Source organism: Elaeis guineensis, chromosome 1 (assembly GCF_000442705.2).
Source record: "Elaeis guineensis isolate ETL-2024a chromosome 1, EG11, whole genome shotgun sequence".
NCBI classification, from domain to species: Eukaryota; Viridiplantae; Streptophyta; class Magnoliopsida; order Arecales; family Arecaceae; genus Elaeis; species Elaeis guineensis.
Genome location: NC_025993.2, coordinates 144176292 through 144200499, shown reverse-complemented (window position 1 = coordinate 144200499; position 24208 = coordinate 144176292). Strand labels below are relative to the sequence as shown.

At 36.2% G+C, this 24208-nt stretch overlaps 1 protein-coding gene across 1 annotated transcript; it reads left to right on the top strand.

Annotated features, from left to right (window-relative positions):
• The first annotated feature begins 3645 nt into the window (after positions 1 to 3645).
• Positions 3646 to 22228, top strand: LOC105038991 (COP9 signalosome complex subunit 6). Its single transcript, XM_010914942.3, has 9 exons — positions 3646 to 4090; positions 4328 to 4416; positions 11259 to 11352; positions 19082 to 19143; positions 19233 to 19311; positions 19412 to 19504; positions 20304 to 20404; positions 20650 to 20705; positions 21884 to 22228. The coding sequence occupies exons 1-9, from the start codon at positions 3784 to 3786 to the stop codon at positions 21963 to 21965; spliced, it is 963 nt and encodes a 320-aa protein (XP_010913244.1). The 5' UTR covers positions 3646 to 3783; the 3' UTR covers positions 21966 to 22228.
• The last annotated feature ends 1980 nt before the right edge of the window (positions 22229 to 24208 follow it).

The following is a 24208-nucleotide window of genomic DNA, read 5'->3' as shown; positions in this document are numbered from 1 at the left end:
TTAACTTAAATTTTGGCAATTTGTATGCAAGTACTGATAAGATCGAGGCAAAAAGCATCCTTGAATTTAATCAAATCAAGTGTCGTATTTTACAATTAAGGGAAAGAAAAGCCATCTTGGTATGGTGGCTTTCCAAGGTGGCTTTTGGATCGATGGCTGTTGGCTCATAGCTCCAAGGTGTTGCAGTGACTTGGATGTTGGTGAGGCATGATATGTTATGGAGATCACCGAAGACCAATGATCTCCTCTACCACTACTCTATAGCCACCCACTCAATCGGCACCAAAACTGCCAACACCCATCAACTTGCCAGGTCCTTAGCCAGCAGCATGGGAGAGAAGGTCGAAGCTCGTGAATAGGGGGTAAGGGTTTATAAGCCAGATATAAAACATTAATGAATTTGAGAAAAGCAAAAGTAATACTCGGGCTTGTGTGGATGTCTAAATATATGATTTTATGTGAATTTTCCTCTACATGTTACGCCCCTTCATACAAAACCTTCATATATTCTCATGGGATAGCTATTTACTTACATTGAGTATGGATGTCCATGTATTTATCTTTATGTGGGCTTACTTTCATTTTAAAATTTTATGTATCTATCCGCATATGACCTATATATTTATTTCTATATGATGTGAGACATCCACATGGAAATTTTATCGGCCTACCCGCATATAGTTTGCATTCATTTCTTTGCGGACCTACATCCGCATGGAAATTTTGTATATGCTTGCTTATACATTATTTTTTTTTTGATACAAATAGACGGTAACATCAGTGAGCAGCTCAAATAATCAAGATACACAAAATTTCATAGTATCGATAGGCAGTCCTTATCCTGTCTCCAGATCCAATCACCGAAGTGCTCTGCAACAAATGCTGCCACCCAATCTGCAGCAGTGTTTACCTCCTGATAAACATACCGAATTTTAACCGCATCTGTCTGGCGAAAAGAGATTCAGATATTTCAAATAAACGAATGAACGTCAAGCTGCTTTTCACCTCTCTGAATCCAAGCAATAACAGTAGGAGAATCACCTTCAAGACAAATCCTCTCTATATGAAGCTGCTGTCTAACAAAAGTGATACCGTCCAGATGGCATGAAACTGCGCACTCGGAACAGAAGGCTTAAAGAGATGGTAGCCATCAGCTGCTAGAAGTCTAGCATCAAGACCACGGATGATAAAGTTTGCACCATCTTGCCCATCTCTGACACTCATTATACATTGTTCATCTTTATAAAAATTATCTTTTTATGTTCTATTAGTATTTTTAGTTAATTTTTTTTATGGGTAGCTATATTTTAATATACGTGATATATCTAATTAGCAAGGATATAATGAAAAGCTATGATTATATATATATATATAGTTTTATTTTTTATTTTATCATATTAACCCTAATTCTTATATAGAGTAAGAGAGGTTTTGCCGATGGTGCACGGTTTATTCCAATAACATTGAATACTACAAGTTATTTTTTTCGACCAATCTTAATTGATTGCTTTTGTCATAGAACTAAAATAATCTTTTCTGTTTCCATACACTTACCAATTCTCCACCTTACTAATCTTAGCCCAAATAAGATATTAATAGTTACCAATCTAGGTGGTGACCAACAAAAGTATCAACCATAACCATGCTAATTGAGTGTAGTAGGTTGGTAATGGCAATTAGTTGGCAGCTTGTTTTCCCACTTTGTCCCCTGGGTCTTGCTTGAATGCATCCTGCCCATAATTTAGATATAGAGATGAGATAACAACAGTGACACTTTGGAGGTGTTTGGTTCACAACCGAAATTAGAATAGGAATGAAAATCGAAATAGCTTGGAATCGGAATCGGAATGATCAAATCCCACAAAGCGTTTGGTTCATGACTGGAATCGAAATCAGAATCAAAATTGGAATGAAAAATTGAATCCATAGAAGAGAGTAGGGATTGAGTTCTATATAGATTAAGTCATTTCCATTCCACTTCGAAATCGGAATTGGAATCAGAATGGGACTCCTTCCAATCAAACGGTTGGAATGGAAGTCACTCATTCCGATTCTGATTCCAGACTCTCGCTCCCTCCAACCAAACACTCCCTTCATAGAGAGTAGCAGTTGATGAATGTCTTGACAAAGTAGTGGAGGCCACCGTAGAAATTTTAAAACAATAATGTTGGCAAAGATGGTGGGAATTGCATTATACTCTTAGAGGATGTTTGATTGGAAGGAGTGGGGGTCTGGAATCGAAATCAGAATGGATGACTCCCATTCCAATCGTTTGGTTGGGAGGAGTCTCATTCTGATTTCGATTTCAGGATAGAATGGGAATGGCTCAATCTATATAGAACTCAATCTCTACTCTTCTCTATGGATTCAAATTTTCATTTCAATTCCGATTCTGATTCCAATTCTGATCACGAATGGGACCAAATCCTCCAAAACGTTTGATTCGTGATTGGAATCGGAATCGAAATGAAAATTTGAATCTATAGAGAAGAGTAGGGATTGAGTTCTATATAGATTGAGCCATTTCCATTCCTCCAACGCGTTTGATTCGTGACCGGAATCGGAATGAAAATTTGAATCCATAGAGAAGAGTAGGGATTGAGTTCTATATAGATTGAGCCATTTTCATTCCGGACTCCTCCCAACCAAACGGTTGGAATGAGAGTCACACATTCCGATTTCGATTATAAACTCTCATTTTTTCCAACCAAACATCTCTTTAAATCATCATCCTCTTATACTCTTATTCCCATGACTTTCATCCATTGTCTTTCGAACCAATAAAGTTGTAGAGGATGTTGGCTTGATGAGGAAAGTAGTGCTAGTGCAGCATGGGTGAGATTGAGGATACGAGAAGATAAAGCAAACTTACTTAGATTTGTCAAATTCTTATGCCCAACCACTTATTAAATAAATCATGTACGTTGGTTTATGTTCCTCTAAAATTTGGCACTTTACCTTAAAGCATACCTACTTATATCTATTGAATACTTATGCCCAGCTGCTTCCTAAATCTATCATGTATGTTGGTTATTTTGCTCCAGGATTGGGCACTTTATCTATAGGAAAGAGTAACACGTAAGATAACAAAAATCCAAAGAAATTGAGATTTAATTCATTACCAACTGCAGTTCGATCTTACTTTCACTTTATACTTCTTTTATCTTATTTAAAAGAGAGAGATAAGAGGACCACGTTATAGAATATAGATTTAAGTCGATCTAAACAATAAAAAAAATATTTAGACCATGTGACTGGAGATCAAGCTGTCCCTACCTTTTTTTTTTTGTTTTTCTAAAAAAAAAAAATCCGATGCCCAAGCAAGATTCAAGTATACTAGACATGTTATAGTAAAATAGATTTTGCATAAAAAATATACAAATGTTTCAATTTTGTACAAAAAAATATTTAGGGATTCATGGAAAATTCTATCTGCATGTATAAGTACCAAATAGGATATAGTCAAGACAAATATGATGATCAAAACATAGCTGCCAGATGTTCAGTAAGTATGTATTTGATGTCCCGTGGCATGTTCTTCGATCTAGGATAAAATTGCACACGAACCCAAAAGAATTCACATAACAAAGTTAAAACCGACGCACACACTGATATTATATTATAAAATTCTTCCTTGCGCCCTAAGTTCTGTTTCTCGACCTCACCTCAGGTGTTCCAAAGCATCTTCCGCGCGGTTGTAGACCCAAATCTCGACTTCTCGTCGCCTCGTTCTCGTTCACGCTCGCAGCGCTCGGTCGCTCGCGCTCTCTCGCTGCGGGCTCGATGGCGTCGTCGTCGAGCAGCGGGCTGACCTTCAAGCTCCACCCGCTGGTGATCGTCAACATCTCGGATCACCACACCCGCGTCAAGGCCCAAGCCCAGTACTCCTCCTCCTCCGCCGCCGCCGCCGCCCCCGGCGCCGGTGCCACTCCCAATGGTGGCGCTCCTCCGCCTCCGCCCCGCGTCTTCGGGTGCGTCATCGGCGTCCAGCGCGGCCGCACTGTTGAGATCTTCAACAGCTTCGAGCTTCTTTACGACCCCGTCACCAACACCCTCGACCGTGCCTTCCTCGAGAAGAAGCAAGAGCTCTGTAATCACCGCTCCTTCTTTCTGCTTTTAGGGTTTTCGTTATCTCTCGTGCTTCTTTTTTCTAGTTTTTTTTTTCTTTTTTTTTGGGGGGTCATCCTCTTCTCTAGGAAAAGAACAGAAGGAAAAAAGATCAAAATATGATGCAATTTAGGTTTTTTTGGGGTGATGTCGGGCTACTTTTATTGTTTGCATGGTAGATCTTGTGCTAAATTCTTCTTCTTCTTCTTTTTTGATGCAGACAAGAAGGTTTTCCCAAATTTTTATATATTGGGGTGGTATTCGACAGGCAGTGATGCCCAAGAGTCAGATATGCAGATTCACAGAGCTGTAAGTTTTCACATTGTCGCTGGGAATTTAGACTAATTTTTTGCAGTTAAATTAGTTGATGCCTTATTTTATGTAGTTGACGTTGGATTAATTAACAGGGTTATTTGTTTACAGTGAGAATTATCATATATCGGGTTAAGATTTTTTAATCCATGTAGTCAATATGCGTATGATTATACAATGTGGTAAATAGTACTGTAGCAGAACAAAAGTTCTTGGTATTTGATGATCTTAGCACGTTGAATTACAGGTTTCTTTGCAAGCTCTTATGATTACTTCCAAATAAGATTTGATTAATCCAAATATACGAATTTAGCATAGAAAGGAGACGCATGATATGGTTGAGCATGAACAAGAATATTGGCTTGTGAAGATTATTTCTTGGAATGTGGTTGGCTTACCCGGAACTAGTCTCCTTCTGCTTAAGTCGTTGAGGCATTGATATCCCACTCCTCTTCCGTTGAAGGGGGAATGGACAGGATTCAAGTCTTTGCAGAAGTGCGGGTGTCTAGCAAATAAAAAGCCCTAAGGAGGAAGGGAGCAGCCAAAGACCCTCTGTACATAGATCCCACTTGAATATTATTATTAAATCGTGCACTGGTGAAAAGAAAGACACTAAATATGAGGTCGCTATTGATTTGTCATTAGAAGCTGTGAAGGTTTGGTTGAGTTGAATTGTGTTAAAGGTTTTTGAATGTTGGTTCCAGGACAGCAACATGTTTTTATTCTTCAATAAGGTGAAAAGCCAACATGTTTGATGTTTCATTTAAGAACTAGCATGTCGGTGGTGTTTTTGACTGCCTTAGCACTTCAACCCTAGATGGCATTAATTTGACCAACTTGGGATAAAATGGAATGTATTATGAATTTATGATGCATTGAAGATGATTGGGTTGTAACCTATACATTTTTAGGGAAGTATGTCTATGGAACGCTACATAAATACAAAGTTTTCAAACTCTATTTGAAGTTTGACTGTGTCCTGGACTTCTAGACAGTTGCTTGATCTGTGTTGTGAACAATACTGGATACATCGGAATAGGTTTATTTGTTGTCATATTGACATACATGATTTTTATTAATTTATTGGGATCAACCATGCTAAAGTTCTTATAGATTCAAGATAATGTGACTTGAAAAGGTGGGACTACTCAAGTACGTGAAACAATGTTATAAAGATTGTGGGGTTAAGAATGGGAAACCATCACTGTCCACCTTCATTCAAATAAATAATGCAGAGGAGACGTTTATTGATCGGTCTATTGAATGAGGAATTCTTAGAAGGTTTAGGAGTTCACCAATGTTGGCTTATCACTGGATATACAGAAGTTGGATATAAATGGAAAATCCACTTGTTAACTGAAAGAGACATAGACACGAGGACTTGAAGTCATGTCATGAAGGGGTGGCTTGTGTGTGTGTGTGTGAGAGAGAGAGAGAGAGAGGGAGAGAGAGGATAGTTTAGATGCAAATGAAAGAAATGATTTGACCTATATATATGTACGTCAGAACTAGATATATATTTATGGAACTTTGGTTGGGGTGGGAATTGACCTCATATTATTACCTACAATAACCTTGCAGCATGCTTATTTTTATGGTGCTGGCATTAGATGATTGGGCAGGTCATCCTAACTTGAAACAACTTGGACATAAATTCAGTGGTTGGTGGAGGTTTAGATGATGCATTACTGGAAAGTGTGGGGTAGTTAGGATAGAGAAAAGATGTTCTGATTACGTGTTCGGCTTTACAGTTGAGTAGCTGTAGTTTAAGTAGACAATATTGCTATGCCACATTGAGTGTTTGCCTACTTGGATATAGCTGGTCTGCTATTAACCAAAACATAAAATGGTGAGAGAGAGAGGGCAAACAAGGAGCAGCATGAAAGATAAATTATGAGGTGATTGTTGCAGATATTGAGATTTCTTTTAGAGATCGGTGATGTTAAAATGGGAAGGTTTGCTCAGTTTATTTGAATTTGTTACCATGAATCTCTGCTCATGCTTCTTATCAGGGCGCAAATTAATTAAGAAGCATCCAAAATAATCTTCTTTGGAGAGGAAGCAGACATGACTATGGTGGTCTATAAGGAGGGAAGGATACTACTGAGAGAAACATGTAGAGATGAAAGCTTCAGAGTCTGGGCAGAACTTTATGTGAGCATATGGAGCCATGTAGCAATGCCAGTGTTGCATGTGATAAGAGTCCCTAATGGTGGTAAAGTAATATAAGTAAACATGTTTCCTTTGGAGTGGAGTTTGGGTACCAATCCTTTCTTTTTAAATGTTTGTGGTATGACTTTGGATCAATGTTCTTGTGGTTTTTGGATGAGGCCAATCTCTCAATTAGAGTCCTGCAGAACTGCCATATTTGATTGCTGATTATAGGATTCTTGTGTGGATGAAATTAACAAAAAAGGTTGCAACTATGTTCTGAAGTCCATAAGTCAAGTCCTGTTGAAGATGATCCGCCAAAAGAGAGAGACTAGGGAGAGAAGAAGAAAAAACTTCACTGATCATCCTAGTGGTTGCAATCTTGGTATTGGACTCCATAGTGGTACCATCTTGGTATAGTGTTGGTGCGCCTAGTAGGGGGGTTGGTCAGCATATTGACGCTTGGTGGGCCCTTCATACTGTGTACTGGTTTGATAGCAGTACAGTATGGTACATCCATTACGCACTGGTACGGTGTACCATGCTAGTGACAAGTCAACTCAAACAAGGACAACCTTTAGACCATCTTCTAAAAGGTTAAAAAAGTGCTAGCATGTAAAATTAATTGCAATAAGATTCCTAAGACCGTAAAATTGATTCTCTCAGATGACAAAAACATCAAAAATGATAAATCTTTAAAAACTTAAATATCTAGATCCAAACATAATTTAAACCCTACAGTGCTTTATATGCATCTACAGCATCAGATCATCCAGAAGATCTCTTTGGTGATGCCCAATAGCTTGCTCCATTGTTAGATCCAGCTTTATCTCTTGTCATGATTTAATGGATGAACTCTAACTTTATTTCATCAATATTGATGAACGGGTGCCCCTGGGGATGTTTGTTTGATGACCTCGTTCATTCTCTTGTGAACTTTGACCCTGAGTCTTTGAAATCAGGATAGAAAAGATCACATATTGAGGACTTGAACATATCTGACGGTTCCAAAAGAATGATTTGATTTGATGATAATTTTACCTAGACTGCTGAGTCTTTGAAATCAGGATAGAAAAGATCACATATTGAGGACTAGAACATATATGATGGTTCCAAAATAATAGTTTGATTTGATGATAATTTTAGCTCTTTTGAATATCTGTAATTAGGATTTTCTGTTGCTCTGGTTACAAATTTGTAAACACTTGAATCTTGCTGATGTTTGATCATGAGATCACTGGCAGTTGATCTTCAATTTTGAAAATTTCTTCTGCAAGGTCTTCTGTCTCAAGATCTTCAAGTGATTGATTTGCAGGTGTTGAAACTTCATTTGATAGTTTTGAAGCAACCATTTGCTGCCATATTTCATTTTATTTCTTTTCCATCTGCTCCCACAACCTCAGCTCTTAATTGCTGTTTATTGGCATTGATTGTATGATCTAGATGTTTAAATCTTTTTTTGAGTTGTGGATGCCGCTCTTCATGTTGTCCATGACTTGTCCCATGATCTGTGTGCCACCATATGATAGGATCTTGTAGTGTAAATATTGAATTTCAGAACTTTGATACCAATTTAGTGGAGAAGGATCCTTAATGCAATCAACAAAGGACTCATCTGAGTATATATGCTTAATTTTGAAATTTCCAAATCAATCTTGCTAAAGATCAATAAGGGAGGAATGATTAACATCTTACACATCCTCGAAGCTTAGTTAAAAAGAAACAGAAGGCATAAAGGAGAAAGAGGGGACAGAAGAAGAAATAATTATGTACTTATGTTAAACTCATCAAAATCACATTGGCTTCTTTCTATAGCCAAAAGTCAATCCTAATACTAGTTGATGGACAATGGGATGACATGAGTATTTGGAGGCTGTGCTTCATCCATTAGACAGGTCAGTAAGATAAAATCAAGGAATAGGGTTTTTTTAGTAGTCCAGGCAGATGGCCATGCTTCGTTATATGTTAAGAATGAGGACTACAGATGTGAAGTAACTGCAATTTTATAAGTTGACTTTTAAGTAGAGACATGGTATAGCATTTTTAATTGATTGGTCCAACATTTTCTGCTAGCGTTGTCGTACTACAGATGCAAAGTAACTGCAATCTTATATTTTTACTTCATGATTTTTAAATAAAAGAAATTTTAATTTTCATTTGCTGGATGTAGTGATCATGACTGAAAACCAGAAAAAACCACTGGATCTGCTTCTAAACATTTGATAGTTCTATTCGTGTAAACCTTTTTAATTGGAGGACCATGACCCTTCCATTTGTGATTGTGATTTGTGTGGAAAGTGAAGAAGAAGAGAATGCTTTATGGGCAGTTCTTTTTTCCTGGCTAGCTTTAATTATTTTTAGAAATGTATTTTTGGCAAGGTTCAAAAAACTGCAGCATGGGACCATACAGATCACTGGTTTGTATGGCATGTACTGTGTTAGGTTCCATACTGATGCATGGTTCAATCTGCATGGCTGGTAACCTGTATGGATATAGGTTGATTAAGGCCTCATACAGGCAGTACACATAGGTCCTGTGTCATGGTATTTGAATTCTTGGATGTACTGGTTTCTTTTTGGGCATGGGACTGATGTGGATAAGGCTATCTATCAATGATGATGTCACTCTAGATCTCTTATTAATTGTGCCTAGTGTTCCTCTATTAAACTCTTGTAGCAAATCATGCTTTTTGATTATCTGATTCTGAAGCTTATTCTTGTCTCATGTGGGTGCTTGAACTTGCCTTGGTTATACATGTATATATGTTCATATTGCTTGTACCTTTTTATAGTTTTTTGATTATTCGGTTGTCAAACTTGCATGGTTTATGGATTTATTAATATTTATGCCATGAGTAGCATAATTGACAATGTTAGTACCAGGGCAAAATTCACTTCTCTAGTAAAAGATGTTGGTTGTGGTAGTAATGTTCTTGTGTGTGATAACATATCTGTGATTCTGTACTGACTGATATGAGTTGTAACCAAGGTTCGCTGTACCGGTACCGGACGGCGTGCCGGTCCCGGACCGGTACGGCACCGGTACCGTACCGTACCGACATACGGTACACCCTGGCATACCGGTCCGGTACCGGTACACAATTTTTTTCGATTTTCAATTTTTTTTTTGGATTTTTGAAGTTAATAATTGATAAATACAACTTCAATATGGCATTATATTGCATATTATTGACATATTTGGGTTCAATTTGGAGTTAGATTGCGGTACAAAGACTCTTAATAGCCATATGTTGCAATCGAATCAGTTTCATGCAGAAGAAAATGGGTTTGGAAGATTCAGAACACATCATAAAGCCCTTAACCATTTAACTTGATTAAAATTAGGGTGGTAAAACACCTGAACTCTCTCCTATTTGACTTATTTATGAAAAGCCTTGCTCCAATTGTGATCTTATATGATATCGCATATAACAGTTTAAGCTTCCAGCATCACAACATTATGCAACCAGAAGTTATTCAATTTTATGATTCCACCATAAGAATTTCTTCATTAACTCTGAGATATATATACCACTACTAGCATCACAAGATTTATGATATTGATACAACCGGATATTATTCAATTTTATGATGCCATTTTGAGTTACTAATTGGAATATTAGATATTGCCCATGCTTCTTTTTTAATCATAAATGCTGAGTGTTGTGTGATTATAATACTGAGATTTTTATTTTAAAATCTTGTTGAGGTCTCTAAACTATCTGTTACAACTGCGATTAATTGTTGTGGAAACGAATACTTAAAACGGTACGAATGCACAGGGTTAAATGAGCTAGGAGTCATGGTACCAAACAGGGAGAAGGGTAATGGTAAATGCTTAGTAATTGTTGGGGCGGGGAACCTCCATTACTAACTATCAGAGGTTCAAAATTTCCTTTCAGGTTCCTCTCAAGTTCTCAGAATGCTTCCCTAGGCATTTCCATTTGTTTGGTGATGAAAAATCAAATCAAATTCATTTTACGAGTTGGATTCCGATGAACTAATACATGGTACAAGCTTTACAATCTCAGTACCAGATCTTATACCGACATCATTCTATTATAATACCGATATATATTTCAATTTGGTACAAAACAACATACCAAATATTGGTATAATATGAAATATATCAATATGATATAATACATCATATCGAATACTACAAGACAGATGGTATAACAGATATGATAGAGAGAGAGAGATGTGCTTGAGGTTTCATTTTATTTTAGATACCAAGAAAATAACACAAGATCCTCATCAAACTGAGCCACTTTCCCCCCTCCCCCCTTTTCCCATGGGTGGTACGGTTCGGTTCACCCTGAACCGGTCCAGAATCGAGCCGTACCGCCCGATTCCGGGCGGTATGGGCCCGAACCGCACCGAACCGCCCAGTTCGATGCGGTTCGGGGTCTTTTTCCGAAAAACAGGCCCGAACCGGACCGGTAAGGGACCGGTCCGGCTCGGTACGCCCCGTACCTGGCGGTTCGGCCCGGTACGGCGAACCATGGTTGTAACATTCTCAGTTCATATGGATTATTGGAGATGCTATCCTTCTTGCATCATAGTTTCATAAGATATTTTTTTGAGAACTCTATTTTTTCTTTTGCTGTTCATTCACTGAGATTATTATAATAATCAGTTCTTCTATAGCTTTTACTCTTAGCTAACAAAACATCTTTTTGGAACAGTTGATGGATATTAATGAAAGTCCTGTTTATGTCCTTCTGAATCCTTCGATCAACCATGCTCAAAAGGACCTTCCAGTGACCATATTTGAAAGTGGTGTGTGAGCTTGCCCTTAACCTTCTTTTGTATTTCCTCGTATTCTCTTGTGTGCTGCTTTGTAGTTTGTATGATGAGGCCTTAAACTTCACCAATCTGTTTCTTGTTTTCTTCTCTGGATAAAAAAATGGAGGCAAAGTTTGTTTGAAATCATTGCCGATTTATTCCTGAGTCCTGACTTTGTGTGTCTGTCTCTTTCGCTTGTGGGCACATTTCTTTAAAGTTCTTCTCACATTGAAGTGTAAGAATTGCTAGGCAATAATGCTTTAACCGGAAACCTCTCCATTTATATTTCCATGCTATGTAAGAAGATGTGGGGAAGGTATGCTGAATGTATTTGGGAAACTTGGCTGTCATGAGATATATAAAGAAGAGCATCATTGAGATGCATTTGTTGTAATATTCCAACTGGTGAATGTACCTCGCACCTTTTACTCAAAAATAAGAGAGGAATTTATAGGGAATTGCTTCTCATTTATATGTGTGAAATTTGTGGCATTCTTGTTCCCTTTCCACCATGGGGATGAAACCGCTGATGGTCCCTCTGTCTGGTATTTTCATGCTTCTGCACATATGCTCAAGCAGTGAGTAGGGTGAAGGATTCTAGAGAACTGGATGAAACTTTGATTGATGGTAATTACTCAGAGGCTAGCTCAATTTGTTAAATGATATTACTTTTCTCCCTGCTTTTAGCCTTTAAAGCACTAGTTTAGGATTTGTAGATAATAAAAGAACAAAGAATATTTTTTTAAATTTACTTTTGGAAAACCCCTGTTTTTCTTATATCTCATGATAATTTAGATCAATTCAGTCTGAATCTAGTGAAGCCTTTTGATGGACTATGTGATCTCCAAAATAATAAACCATGCCACTACTGACATACGATGCCTGGTAAGTCTACAAGGATTTTTGTCTCATTATATATCAACATAGTTTAGCCTAGTGAAAAAAAGATATGCAACAAGGATCTTTGTAATACTTTTGGTAATTTTTGTCATGGTGTATATATTAGGCTGGTTGAATTATTGGTGGACATAAAGACTTGATCCGATTTAGCAAATGTGTGAGGATTCTTTCTTTACCTAAGATTCTCTCTTTACCTTAGACTCCACAACACCCATCCACCGTTTGGATTTGTCTCACATCATATGGTGGGACCTGCTTGAATTTGGTGCATGAGAGCTGGCCATGATTAAGAATCAATTATGTCTTGCCTGTAAACGTTAATTCTTGCTGGATAAAGTCATTCTTTATTTCAGCAATAGATGGGACACTATAAAAAGGAGATTTATGAGGAAACATCAATCTATGTATAGGATTTGATGAAGCAATTGTAGGAATTCGAGCTTCCAAGTAACCATGGAAGAAACTAAGGAAATTTTAACAAAAACTGAAAAATACATAGGATAAAAATATAATTAAGCAGCAAAATTGAAAAGGGGAGAAAAAGAAGGTTTTATGAATTCATCATCCCCACATAAACCTAGGATTCCTGGTTTAGTGATCATCACCAACAAGTATTGTGTATAATTTTTCATACACTACATTGATGTTATAGTGTTCATGTGCGAAATATGTGGATGTGGGTTGGTGATTGCACCGATCGGGACTGGTTGCATAGTGAATTGCTGGGTGCCTACATAGTGCCCAAGTGGCTCATGCATTGGCCCCGAGATCATATGGGTTGTTTTAATGATGACTTGTGATTGGACAAGTTACAAGGGTGGATTTGAAGAGGGGGGGGTGGCAGTTGGAAACTTTTCTTTATACATGCCCTTCTATAAATGCTCAAAATAAATTTACTAAAAAAATGCTCAAAATTATTACATGGTCTCCTATAGTTGATTCCCGAAAAAAGTCTAGCCACCCAAGCTTATCTTTCTACAAATGCAATCCATCATCTTATGTCAGAACCTAAGATAAAAAATTGAACCCTCATCCCATTAATTTCAAAAAAGTTGAAATCCGCAATTATTGGAATTGGATTTATAATAGTGAAAATTACTAGAGGGTTGGCATTAGATGCAATGGTAATGTTGCTCCATTGTGACATGGGTGGGTTTGAAATGCAGAAATAACCTCTCTGCACAAGGGGGTAAGGCTGCATATGTCTGGCTCATCCCAAACATCGCAATTGCAGGAGCCTCATGCAATGAGCTGCCCCTTTTTGTATGATAATGAAAATTTGCTGCTGCTTTAAATTTGAAAAAATTGAAACACATTCTGATATAGAAGCCTCAGACAAATCCATGTAGATTTAAATTCTAATGAATCTGCTACAAGAACCCTTACCATAGATAAAGCTTCTCCTGCAATTTCTCTTTCTGTTTTTCACACAATCTACTTGCCTCCTTGGTATCTCTTTCTTCATTCTCACTTTATCATCTCCGCTATTTAATGCCCATCTATGTTAGATGGAGAGCAAAATAGAAGAATGGGATCTTATTAGGGGAGTGAAGGATGTGTGCTTAAGGTTATATGCTTCCTTTTTATTTAAAATATGGGAGATTTCTGTCTAGATACATGCATTTGTTATGTGAGCAACATTTTTATCCTGATTTAGACAATAAGAAACTTTTACTCAATCTAAAACTAAATAGAGAATTTTTGTGCATGGTCTTAATTTTTTGCGAAGTTTGAAAATCAGGTGCAATAGTACAGATCTACATTCAAGTATGCAGGCAATTGTCATTGAATTTTTTTGAATATCCATTTTTATGTCATATGCTCATTGAGTTGCACAAGAAAAATATGAAAATTCTTATGCATAAATTAACTTTTATGTAAGAGAAATCTACTATAAATTTTTAGTAGTGTACAAGAGTCTATTAACCAAAAACTTAAATAAAAAATGACATTTGCAATAATAAATTAATATTGTCTTGTATCAATATTTTTTTGTTGGTATCATTGGGAACCCCAAGGGCCAAATCTTCTTTTATTTATGTATTATTGTATGTATTAGTAGCTTAAATGCTATGTTTCTTGTTGATGAGGTGGCACTTTAAACTTAATTGTCATATATCTTTGTTGCTTGTTTCTTTGATGTTCATAATTTGATAACCTGTAAATTTGTTTCTTAGGTTAGCTTACTTTAAATTTAAGTACATTTTGTAGGGAAGTATTGTTATTTTCTTTTAGGTTAAGGTGTTCTTTTATATTAAATAAGCTCTCAAATACAAGGTTTAAGTACTTGTATGACCGTGCTACAAGGTGTTTTGACCTGAAAAGATGCAGGGAATTGTATGCCCCTGTGCGGACATATGGTATAGGTGTTGTACCCTCCAACAATGTACCATGCAGCCATAGAAGCACATGTTGACCCATACCACTAAGGTATTGGCACGAGGTTTATGATCGAGACAATATTGTTCAAATAAGTAGAAAAGTATATACTTAAAATTTCTTTGTAAAAAATATACATTTCTTTCTGATTTTTATGAATTCTATTTGCTTTTATGTTTTTCAAATGTCTACCTCGTAACTTCTAGCACACCGCATATGCTTTGTGTGGGACCATGACTCTATTATTATCTTTGAAATTTTAGTGACAATGCCCCTTTGTTATGGGATTTTTTTGGTTTTTTTCTGTCTTCCTGTTTGCATCCGGACTTTAGAAGAGCTGGACTTCCAAAAATATTATTTGTTCTTATGGTTTCCTGTGATTCGGTAAATCTTAATGAATCTTAGGAATTTCAATCCCAGTGTGATAAAGGAAAAAATAGAATTATTTTGGGGGCTCCAGGTATGCGCCTCCCCCCCCTCCCAACCACCAAATTGTGGGTCCCATTTCCCAATCCTGGTAGTCTCTCTCTCTCTCTCTCTTCTTTTTTTTTTTCGCTCTAGTGACTTCATTGTTCCAGAGATTTCTGTTTTTACTTTTCGAGTTTGGCTTCTGCCATCCTAACTCATGCAAGTGCATCTTGTGATCCTAGCTAGCATTTCGTTCCCCTCCCATTTATATATATAAATACATTATATTCTTTCTTTTTCTTTTGTTAGAATGTTGTTGGGTCTAGTGGTAATAGCAACCAAAAGAATGGCAGGTGAATGGAGTAATCTGGCAACCCATATGTTGCACTTTGCACCATTAATGAGTCTGATGAATACATGATCTTGGATCTTATTCCAGGTCTCCCATCTGCTGAAATCCCCTGTTATGAACGTTTCTTATTATTATTATTATTATTATTATTAAAGGGAAAGTAGGACCAGGGTTTTATCTTGATAAGTTAATTATGAAAACAATATATAGAGTAAATCTTTCCATGAAAACTTTGTGTCTGACTTTGATAATCTCCCACCTGTAGAATCTTATATTAAAACAGAGCCTTCTAATACATATACCTCTCCCTATTTATGTATTGGAAATAATTAAGAAAGAAAAGAAGTACATGGATTAAGATAGAGAATGTATTTAGTGTACTGCTTTAATCAAATTGGTTGGAATCGGGGTCCATCAAATGCTCTAATTGAAAAATTCATGTGCATTACATGCATCCAATCCCGGTGCAATATAAAATAGAAATCTTTGTCAAACCCACTCGCAACCCACCCTGCAGAAAAGGGAAGAACTCCCCTACATATACACTTTCTTCTGACAGCCTCTGGATGCCTCTTAAAATCATTGGAAATTGCTACCATGACCAACAAAATTGATTGGTGAGAAGGTATAATTATTGGGGTTTGTGCCATTGTTGAGTGGTTAATATAGAGAAACATGGATGTCCTGCTTGAATGACTGTTCTCAAGTACATTAACACTTTTATCTGATGTTAACTCACCACGCACCCAACCACCCCCCAGACATCCCCAAAAACAAAAACCCCCTCCTGCCCCCTGCCCTTCACAATTTTTATCAGGAAAGTGTTATTGTTAGTTAATAGTTGATACATTAAGTTAGAAATGCAAGAAGCTCCTGGCATAGAGATCTGACAGTTCTGATGCGTTATGAACATTCTAGACTGTCAGATTGGAGGTCTTGGAGGATCCGTTGATCTTGAAGGTTTGAATGGTCGATGCATTTTCTCTCTTTCTTTTTTTTGGATTGCTAACAAGTACTCAAACAAGCAGTGGGATCCAAGATGAGAAATTCAAGTGCATGGTAGTGATATTAGGTCTGTTCAATTTATGATGAAGTCAGCGGTCCCTCCAATGCATTGCAGTTCTCCTAGGGCCATATCTGTAGAGAGATATGAATCTCTACTATAAATTTCTAGTCAATACTACAATCCTGATAAGCATGATAGTCTTCATTGGGCTATTAAACTAATCTCCAACGACCACTGTATTTGCTGCTGCACCCTGTTCTGTGTTATTGTTTGTGATTTCATCCTGATTTACCATTCATTTGGAACCATAGGAATGTAAGCAACCTTTTCCATTCAGGCTTTTAAACAAATTCTAGCTGATTAAGGAGCTAACACACACACACACACACACACAGAGAGAGAGAGACACACACACACACATACTATTCATTTGGAACCATAGGAATGTAAGCAACCTTTTACATAGAGACACACACACACAGAGAGATAGGCACGCGCGCGCGCACAGAGGTACACACACGCACGCACGCACACAGAGACACATATGCACACACAGAGATACATGCACAGAGATATGCACACCCACATATTGACACACACACACACACACACACACACACACATATATAGACATATACATATATGGACACAGACGCACACCCCTACACACACACACACACACACACACACACACACATATATATGTATGTATGTATGTATGTATCGTGTATGTATGTATGTATGTAGGTATATGTTTATTGATTCATAAGTTGTGTGATTCACTATTCTTTTAAAAACTGGTGAACCTTTTAGGCAACGATTGGAAGTGGAATAAGAGGGTGTAGAAGTCATTTAACCTAGTTAGTCTATCCCTTTTCAACCAAAACACTCATTAGAGCACTTGAGTTAAATCACTTTTTCGGAAAGGCGAAACAGATGTTTTTGAAAAGTTGGCATACAGTTTATTGCCTTCCTAACCCAATTGCCCCGGTTAACCCAGGAATAAATTACTCCACCATGCTGGATAGTGTAATTTATTCTGGATTAAAGAGGCGGGCAAGTTAACCAATTTACTCTAGGTTTAACTTATTCTTCTTCCAACATAGTCTAAATACTTTAGGATTGTTGTAGGCTGCATTTGGTAGAAGGGAAAACTTTTGGAGGGTTATCTCCTCCATTGTAGATGGAATAGTCTATTCCATGGAATAAGTTCCCTTTTGCTACTTGGTTGAATAGATAAGTGGAGGAAAAAGTGAATCCATAGATTATCGCAATTATTTGGATTTTATCACAAAGACAAAATTGTCCTCCCTCATATTGGTGTGTTTAAAGAGCGAATAGGGGCAAAATTGTAATTGGAAGGGATAAGCTTTCCCCTATTTCATGGAATTATTTTATTCCAGAATTTTGGTGGAATAGAATTATCTGAATAAGTCATTTTTCTAAATAGTGCTATTTCTTGCCATTTTTTAGCATTTGGTAGGATGACCACCTGCTTATCCCTTCTGCCAAATGCAGCCTTAGAGACTATTGGTTGTCTATCCTATTTCTTGAATGGTTTGCAACCCTTATGTTTAAATGTTAAAGCATTTTTCCATTACTATATTCACACAGTTTTTTTTAATAAACCTTAAATCATGGTGCCATTCAATGCATATAACCAATCTAGCTCATGGATGTAACTATTATATGTTTCCATCTTTCTTACCTAATGGAAGTATATTTCACTTGTTGGGGCAAAATCAAGGTTTGTTTTTGTTGTTAAACTTTGACTGCACAACCATCTTGTTTCACATATCTTATGTGGGGGTTGGTAAATGTATCTCTTTCCTGTTGTTAGCTAAATTTCATAAATAACACATTGAATCTTCTTAATCTTTTAAATTGTGTTAATGCATTGTGTTAGTCTTGACTTATTCTCTTTACAGGATGTGTACCGAAACATTTGTTGAATGAATTACAAGACATTTCTTTTTCAAAATGATGAGCTCTATATAAGTGCTCTTATGGATTTATACCTCTTTCTCACCAAGCTTGTCACATGTTGCGAGTCATGACTAAAAGTACCTTATTTAAAATCAGAAGTCACCTTGCCCACTTAATTCAAACTGGAAAGCTCTTAGATAAATCCTATCCAGATTAGACTGCTAAACATAACAATTTTGAGGGCCTATGACATGACTTAGATATCGACATGACAACTTGCTTTACAAATATGACCCTGCAATTTATGTAAAACTACTACAAAGTAGGTAAAATAGTGTTAACTTGTTGAACTCAAACACGGACTTGTCACCAGAAACCCATGTGGTGGAATTAGTGTGCTAATAAAGTTTCATTGCTGTCATTGGGAAGTGATCTTCCCATGATGAAACAGGTGGGTTAACTTCAAATTCTTGGTAGCAGGCCACATAATGTCAGTGTTTAAGTTCTCCTTAATTCTGTCAGTCTGGTCGGTCAGTCTGTGTAATTGAATCTTTAATTAATCTTGTTCTATGGTTTTGATTTGATACACTGACCTGCATTTCTACAAACTAATAAAACTGATTTAATTGCAGGAAGGAAATAGTAGTTATAATAGTGCCTCTCTATTAGATTATGTTGTTTCAGAAGTATTTGATTCAGGAATATGACTAACAATTGGTCTTCTTTTCTGGCAATATGTTTTTGCTTTCAAGAGTTGCATGTCATTGATGGAATTCCTCAGCTCATATTTGTTAGATCAAACTACACCATTGAGGTTAGTCTTTTTCTTTCCATTGACTTTCATCGCTAACCAGATGAGGTGGCAAAGATTTATTAAAATGGACATTTTTTCCAATAATTAAGACTGTAGAGGCGGAACGAATTTCGGTTGATCATGTAGCTCATCTCAAGCCATCTGATGGCGGTTCAGCTGCAACTCAATGTGAGGCTTCCTTATTTAACTGAATTTTATTGTTTCATTTTTTAGCTTCTATTATCTTATTTTTCTTTTGCATTTGACAAAAAATGATTTATGCGAGCAGTGGCTGCCCATCTTACTGGAATACATAGTGCCATCAAAATGCTAAATAGCAGAGTCAGAGTTGTTCATCAATATCTGCTTGCCATGCAGAGAGGTACCTTTATATGACTTAAAATAACCTTTCAGACTTATTGAATATTGTATTTTTTTTTCAAGCTCATTTGTGACTTTAATGGACAATTTTCATAGGAGTATGGTAGGGGGTGCTTGTTTCATGCACACAAAAGGTCTTCCTGCCATACATGGAATGATGTAACTCTTGGGAATTGGTGCAACACAATGGGGGAGGTGGGGAGGAATGGGGTTTGAATATGGAGTTTCCAAACTAGCTTTAGGTTGGCCTAAGAAACTCTGCGTGTGCTAACAGGCATGTTAAAGCATTTTCCTCATAGTGCTTGTGGAGGTTCTTTATGCCCTGCTGCTTCGAGTTTGCATCAACCATTTCTTTAAGTCCTGTCCAATTTCACAAAATTTTATGCTGAGGGCTATCTCACCACCTTACATGGAAATAGTTGACACGACACCACAAATAGCTAACCTGATGGAACCAATTTATTTGTGTATTGAAATTATAAATCAAGAGAGGGCGGACGATTTCCAAACGGACTCCTCGTTCATTAAATAGAGAAGACCGCCAAGATTTTAAATTGCATTTCTTGCCACTGTATCCTTAATAGTAGAATCTTTTTTTTTCTTTGCGCAGGTAATTTATCTTATTTATTATTAGTGATGGATGGCTTTAATGTAAAATGATGAAATACCTTAGGAAAAGAGATGGAAAATAATCAGAATCCCTCTCATACTTTTTCCTGCTTATTGTGCCATAGCTTTTATTTGTTGTTGATGGTGTCATTCCTTGAATTTGCAGTAAATGCTCAGTTTTAAACATGCAGGTGATATTCCCCTTGACAATTCATTGCTTAGGCAAGTCTCGAGCCTTCTGAGAAGATTGCCAGCCATGGAATCAGAGAAGTTCCAAGACGATTTTCTGATGGTATGTGTTGAATAATTTTTGCATGCCCACTTTGCTTTGTGCACTTGCTTGATTTGATGCATTACACTACTATTTTCACTAAGCTGGGCTACCTTGGGATAGTGCTTACTTTATGCATATAAGGTCATGATCATGACAGTACTATTGTTTTCAAGCAGTATAATAGGTTTGATTTTCTTTCTCGAGATGCTATCTTCTAATTATCCATCAGTTCCTCCATAACCATATTAATTTTTCCTCTACAGGACTTCAATGACACATTACTTGTGACTTACCTTGCAATGTTCACAAACTGTTCAAGGTATGCAAAAAATCTCTTTTAATTGTTAAAAAAAAAAAAGGTTTAACAGCTTTCATAAATGAAGGCTTAAAACTTGTGTCACCCTTTTTGCAATGCATCTTCCATTAAGTAGGAACTTTTCAGCAAGATGAGGAAAGGGTGCCGGGGGGGGGGGTGTGCGCGACAGCAGTGTCAATTAATATTTGTATCCAAGAAGGATTATTGAACTAGTTGATTTATCAGTTAATAATAGCACAGATGACCTGGAAATGGGTACATGGCAGCTTTGCACTCAACCTAAGGGCGTATTTCGTTGCATGAAAGTGGCATAAGTTGCTCCCTTTCGGCACCGAAGTGAGTTTATGGTTATAACCCACTGAACTTGGGAGAAGTCCTACTTTGACATGAAAGGCACGTTGGTGGTCATTTGGGACCAACCAAACAGCCTGAAGTGCCCAATTCCGGAAAACTGCTCTTTTTGGGCATGCATCTTTCTTGCAACCAAAAACACCCTAGTTCAAAAGTCAAAGCCTGTTGCATATGACTGTGTTACCAGATTTGGGGTTGCCATGTTACTATTTTGAGGTTAGTAGCTTCATTCTGGAAGGAAGCCACCCTAAACTTTAAGAGTTTCATTGGTTGATGGACTTGAATGGATTGTGCTTAGCTATATTTTTGCAACAGTTCCACTTCTTAGGTGCCAATTGGATTTTCACTTATGTTAAGCTTGGACATCTTTTCCATGACCCTGCCCATCAAGCCTTGTCCCGGCACCTCCTTGTACCGTAACTCATTTATGTTCCAATCCTTTGTTACATGGAGATACAGAAATTTGAAGATCTGCACTCCTGGTAGAGCTTATGGTACACGTGTTACAAAAGGAGATGTTTTTTAATGTGCTTCCAAGTGGTCCCTTGAAATTTTGATATGTGATCCCTAACTTAGAATTAATACAGATGCTTGTTTATTTTCATGCAAGTTCTCTTTAGAGGTCCTTTATAGGAACCAAAGTGACCTTTTCTGCTTGCTTCTCTGCCACTGCCAGTACAGTTGATATGTTGCAGTAAAATTAGAAAGCCTGTTGTCTTGTGAGATTTTATTCTTTTGCACCTGTTTGATAGCCATGGAAATTTATATATCTGAACTGTTTATCAAGTTATTTCAGGTTTTTGATGATTGCTTTTTGTTGAACTTTGCAGTACCATGAATGAGCTGGTTGATAAATTCAACACCACTTATGACAGACACAGTAGAAGGGGAGGCCGGACCGCTTTCATATAGTTGGCGTGCTTGTTTTACTGGCATTCTAATCTAGAAGTTTTTCCATCAAGAATTGGCTGTAGAGTTTAAGGTTCTCAGCTATGCAGATAGAAGGGCTTGTCATATGCTTCAAAGTTTTAAACTTGATTAATTTTCCAATTTTTGGCCTTGATGCCTCCGGATTGGAGTATCAAGTTTTTTTTATTGTTTATGAAATTTGTATGTCCATCAAAGATCGACCTCATACTTCAGTTCGTGCATTTTAAACTTGAGTGTTTTACAAACTCATATTCCAATGCGCGCGCGCACAGGCAAGGTGGTGTTGAAGGTTCAAGTAGGAACAGCACAATGCTGGTTAGAAAAATAACTATTCTACTATTAAATTGAAACTCTAGATTGTTATGCGGTTGTTCATCTTCGTGACTCCGCCTCTGACAAGCAGTGTGCACGTGTGTAGGGGTGTGTAAATGATTCGATTAACTGAAAATTGAATCAAATTGTTAATTATTTTGATGTTTGATTCGATTTTTTTTGAAAATTTTAGTTTTGATTTAAATGAGAATTAAAATTTTTTTAATCGGTTCGATCTTCGATATCTAATTTGATAATTTCGATTAATCAAAAATTAAAATTATCTAATACCTCTTGGTTTAATTTTAATCGGTTTGTGGTTGATTGATTTTGTTTTTGACTTTTGTAGTCAGTGCTGTAATAATTGTATGATTTATTTAATTAATTGGTTTGATTTTTAATAGATTTAGCTATGTATTTTTTACGATTATTTGTTCAAGAATTAAGATATTATTTGTGAGTTAGTTTGGTTTAATTATCGACTTATGATAAATATTATATTGATAGATTATAAAGATTTTGAGATATTTTTATTGAATTATTTTTTTAAATAATTTGTTGTTAATTTGAATATGAATAATAATATTAATTTTAAATATAATTTTACAGTCTAAATAATGATGCTATTAAAAAATTTAATAAATTTAAATCAAAATCAAAAGTCTAGCATAGAGAAGTTCAAAATTGAATTATTAAATTGAGTCAAATCAAAATTATTTGAGTCTGATTTAGTTGATTTTAAGTTATTTTGATTTGATTTTTGATTTTATAAAATGTAAATTTGGAAGTTTGATTTTTTAAGATTTTGGTTTGGTTTTTGAAAAATATTGGATGCACACAGCTACATGTCATTTGCCATGTATGCAGCACATTTGGGATTTGAGTGGATTTGACTATAGATTAGAAGGCCGGTAACGATGTATGATGGTTTTTAGTCAAAACAAGTGCTGCAAACCAATCAATTTCTCGGTGGAAAAGAAGTCCCCCAAGCTTTTAGAATTATGAGAAATTTTTTATACACCACATGTGGTGTAGAAAATTCACTGTCGAGCATCATCAAATATTTAAAATTTTATTTTTTAATTAAAATTTTGAAAGATGAAAATATTTTTTTTAAAAAAATTATGACATTATGTGTCGATATTATGATATTTTTATTAAAATTATAATTTTTTTGTACAGTATGTCATTATTTTTTCATAAGATATCATTTAAAGAAAAAAATATTTTTATCATTAAATTTTTTTTATAAATTTTTTAATAACTAAAATGTTTCTATCAAAATTATGATATTTTATCAAAAAATTATGATATTTTACGCAGAAAGTTATAATGTCAACATAAGATGTTATAATACCATAACAGGATGTCATAATTTTTTCAGAAGGATAGAGATTTGTGTCATTCAAAATTTCAATCAAAAAAATAGAATTTCGGACATTAAATATGCGTTAGAAAGCGATGGTTATGTGGCTCAATCAGACGAGGTGATACACTCCACGTCAGATTTTCTATACTATGAGTGGTGTAAAAGAATATTTCTTAAAATTATTTCACTATCACCTTTGTCATAGTCTGTTACAGGTAGCACTCTGTAGGGCTGTCACAAAGATGGTAGCACAATGCTACAGAAAGAATGTAGGAAAAAGGGCAATACAGATGGGGGGCTTTAAGAGGCATGACAATAGCCATCAGAATTTTTATTGAAAATCTTCTTAATTAAATCTTTTAAAGAGAAATTCTTTGTGCACTGTAAGTGGTGTAGAAAATCCAACATGGAGCACACCATTTTTTTCAATTAATCTACATAGCCATCACTTTCCAACACAGATTTAATGTCAGCAAGTCGGTTTTTTCATTTAAAAATTTTATATGATGAAAATATTCTTCTTAAAAATTATGACACGTTTTCT